The following is a 3,182-nucleotide window of genomic DNA, read 5'->3' on the forward strand; positions in this document are numbered from 1 at the left end:
GCGGGTCTGTCTGGATATAAATTTTGGAGTGCCTGCATCCATTCTAAGAGACCGGGGTATTCTGTCAGCTGGGAATCCGCGGACACGAAGACCCAGGCGTTGAGGCTCGCTAAGGTGCAATCCGTGAATCTCCTGTCCCAGACAACCGGGATCTGAGACAGAATCTAGACCATTTGGCTCCTCAAGCCCCAGACCCCGGATCTCACCTGAGGACGTGAGCCAGTGATGGGCTGGGACGAGGCCGGGTCCCAGCACCTGGGACTGTGGGTCCTGATGATGCTGGGGGTCTTTTTCCCAGAAGCCTGCCAGGCACACCCTATCCCTGACTCCAGCCCCCTCCTCCAATTCGGGGGCCAAGTTCGACAGCGGTTCCTCTACACGGACGATGCCCAGGAGACAGAGGTCCACCTCGAGATCAAGGCTGATGGCACAGTGGTGGGGACCGCTCGCCGGAGCCCTGAGAGTGAGTGCATAGACAGAGCCTGGTCTGAGGGAGCAGGGGCTGGGGGGTCCAGACCCCTGGGTCTGAGGGAGGAGGGGCTGGGAGCCTAGACCCCTGGTTCTAAGAGAGACGGGCCTGGGCAGAGGTCCTCTGAGCCCCTGACCACTCTCTCCTCTCAGGTCTCTTGGAGCTAAAAGCCCTGAAGCCGGGAGTAATTCAAATCTTGGGGGTCAAAACGTCCAGGTTCCTGTGCCAGGGCCCAGATGGGACACTGTATGGATCGGTGAGTTTCTGGGATCGCCCCCCTCCTCGTGCTCGCCCCCCCCCCCCCCCCGTATCACCTTCACCACCCAGGGTTCCACCTCTCGCACCTTGGGCCTGAGCCGGGCTTGGTTCTGTGCTCCCTGCGTGCCCCCCCCCCACCCCGCCTCACCACCTCCCCTGCACGCGGGAGCTGACCTCATCATTTGTGCACAAGGGGAAACTGAGGCTCAGGCAGAGACACACCAGCTCCGAGTCACGAGGCCCGTGAATGACGGAGCGCCTGAGTCCTGTGACCTGTGACCCCTGCTGGGCCGCATGGGCTCCTAGCTGCCTGCTTCATGCTGGGCACAGGGCTGCTCAGGGGACCCATGGCCTGTAAAGTGACCATGACCCCTTGGGTGGAAGCCAGACGCCTCTGTCTGGACTCAGAGAGCCGTGACTGGTCCCTGGGCTGGAATATTGGTCTCTGTGAAGTGAAGCCAGGGAGGTAGGCCTTGCAGGACTTCCCAGGGGCAAAGGGGGAGCCTGCTTCTGTTGCCTGTGTCCCGGAGGAGGGGCTGGGGGCCGGGACTCCTGGGTCCTGCAGCAGGAAGGTGCAGAGGAATCCCGTATCTCTGACGTCTGCTCTTGTCCCCTCAGCTCCGCTTTGACCCGGCAGCCTGCAGCTTCCGGGAACTGCTTCTGGAGGACGGATACAACATCTACCACTCGGAGACCCTCGGGCTCCCACTCCGCCTGCCCCCCCACAACTCCCCATACCGGGACTCGGCCCCCCGGGCGCCTGCCCGCTTCCTGCCACTGCCAGGCCTGCTGCCGGCACCCCCGGAGCCTCCAGGGATCCTGGCCCCCGAGCCCCCGGACGTGGGCTCCTCGGACCCTCTGAGCATGGTGGGGCCTTCCCAGGGCCGAAGTCCCAGCTACGCTTCCTGAAGCCACGGGCTGTTTGCTGTGGGGCCTCCTCTTTATTTATTGGGTTATTTGGTATTTATCTTATTTATTTTTTTATTTTGCCTACTTGGGATAATAAAGAATCTGAGAGGAGGGTCAGGGTGCGCGTGTGTGAGTGTTTGAGGAACTGGGAACCCTGTGCTGAGGGAGGGGCTGGAGGGACTGAAGGCTGGGAGTCCTGGTTCTCTAGAAGAGGGCTTGAGGATCTAAATTCATCCGTCCAGGTGCTTATGGACTTGGAGGGCAAAGACTGTCACAGAATGCAGTCCCAGTGAGCGGGTTGCCTGTTCTCTCTCCCTGCCCGCAGCGTAGATTTCCACGTTGTTCTTTGAGCGATTTCCTGGGTGGGACAGAAGGGAGGACAGAAATGTAGACAACAGCCCAGATTCACGGACAGCGCTGATGTCCAGGAGTCTGACCCCCTCCCACGGCGTCTTGGGCCCTTCTTTATTTTTTTTTTAATTTTTTAACGTTTATTCATTTTTGAGAGACAGAGACAGAGCATGAGTGGGGGAGGGGCAGAGAGAGAGGGAGACACAGGATCCGAAGAGGGCTCCAGGCTCCGAGCTGTCAGCACAGAGCCCAGCACACAGCCCTACACGGGGCTCAAACTGTACGATCATGACCTGAGCCGAAGTGGAAGGCTTAACCCACTGCGCCGCCCAGGCGCCCCAGGGCCCTTCATTTTTAATTCCAAGGTTCAAATGAGAGGAACATCTCAGTGGAAAGGGGATATAAGTGCAGGTCCCAGCAGGTCCCAGGAGGGACTCAGTGACCGGAGGAAATGAAGCTCTCTGCATCTCGTGGCAGGTGTGGCTGTCCGCTCTGGTGGCACTGGGCTGGCTCCGGCAGGGAAAGAGTTGTCACCGGAAGCAGAATCCGAAACGCCACAAAAGTTGCCGGAAAGAGCGGCTTCGTGGCTGTGGGGGGGAGCTTCACGTGGGATGTATGTTCCTGGGTCAGAGGAGTCCACCTGACTCTGGAAAGTCTCCCTCCTGCGAGGGAGCAGGAAGCACCTCGGGGCATCTGCCCTGATCACTTTCCCGCCCACCCCACCCCTGCAAGCCTCCGCGGTCTTGGAGAACGCGCCGACCTGGCCAGCCTGGCGGGGAGGGAAGAGGTAGCGAAATGGTGGGGGGTGGGTCCTAAGATAGACACCCAGAGAGAGGAAGTCAAGGACCCAGGAGGAGGAGGAGAAGAGGGACAAACGTGGGGCTCGGTGGGGAGAGGGGGGGTGTCAGAGATACCCAGAGAGGGGCGGGACCCTGGAAGAGGGAAGCCAGACAGGAAACCTACAGAATTGCAAAATGTGTTAAACAAGCAAACACCTCTCCCCCAACCTGGGGATGTTAACTCCCAATCGCATTGTCTCTCCTTTCCACTAGAAGCAGTTTAGTGTCAAAATTAAAAAAAGAAAGGGGTGGGGGGAGGGGGGGGCGCCTGGGTGGCTCAGAATCTGCAGCAGGCCCCAGGCTCTGAGCTGTCAGCACAGAGCCCCACGGGGGGCTCGAACCCATGAACCGTGAGA

At 59.9% G+C, this 3,182-nt stretch overlaps 1 protein-coding gene across 1 annotated transcript; it reads left to right on the plus strand.

Annotated features, from left to right (window-relative positions):
* The first annotated feature begins 225 nt into the window (after nucleotides 1-225).
* Nucleotides 226-1,636, plus strand: FGF21 (fibroblast growth factor 21). Its single transcript, XM_047835952.1, has 3 exons — nucleotides 226-463; nucleotides 622-725; nucleotides 1,346-1,636. The coding sequence occupies exons 1-3, from the start codon at nucleotides 226-228 to the stop codon at nucleotides 1,634-1,636; spliced, it is 633 nt and encodes a 210-aa protein (XP_047691908.1).
* Nucleotides 1,637-3,182: the final 1,546 nt, after the last annotated feature.

Source organism: Prionailurus viverrinus, chromosome E2, assembly GCF_022837055.1.
Source record: "Prionailurus viverrinus isolate Anna chromosome E2, UM_Priviv_1.0, whole genome shotgun sequence".
NCBI lineage: Eukaryota > Metazoa > Chordata > Mammalia > Carnivora > Felidae > Prionailurus > Prionailurus viverrinus.

Coding starts and splice junctions, on each gene's coding strand:
- FGF21 (XM_047835952.1), top strand. CDS start 226: ATGGGCTGGGACGAGGCCGGGTCCCAGCACCTGGGACTGTGGGTCCTG. Junction 464..621: donor CGCTCGCCGGAGCCCTGAGA/GTGAGTGCATAG, acceptor CTCTCCTCTCAG/GTCTCTTGGAGCTAAAAGCC. Junction 726..1,345: donor ATGGGACACTGTATGGATCG/GTGAGTTTCTGG, acceptor TTGTCCCCTCAG/CTCCGCTTTGACCCGGCAGC.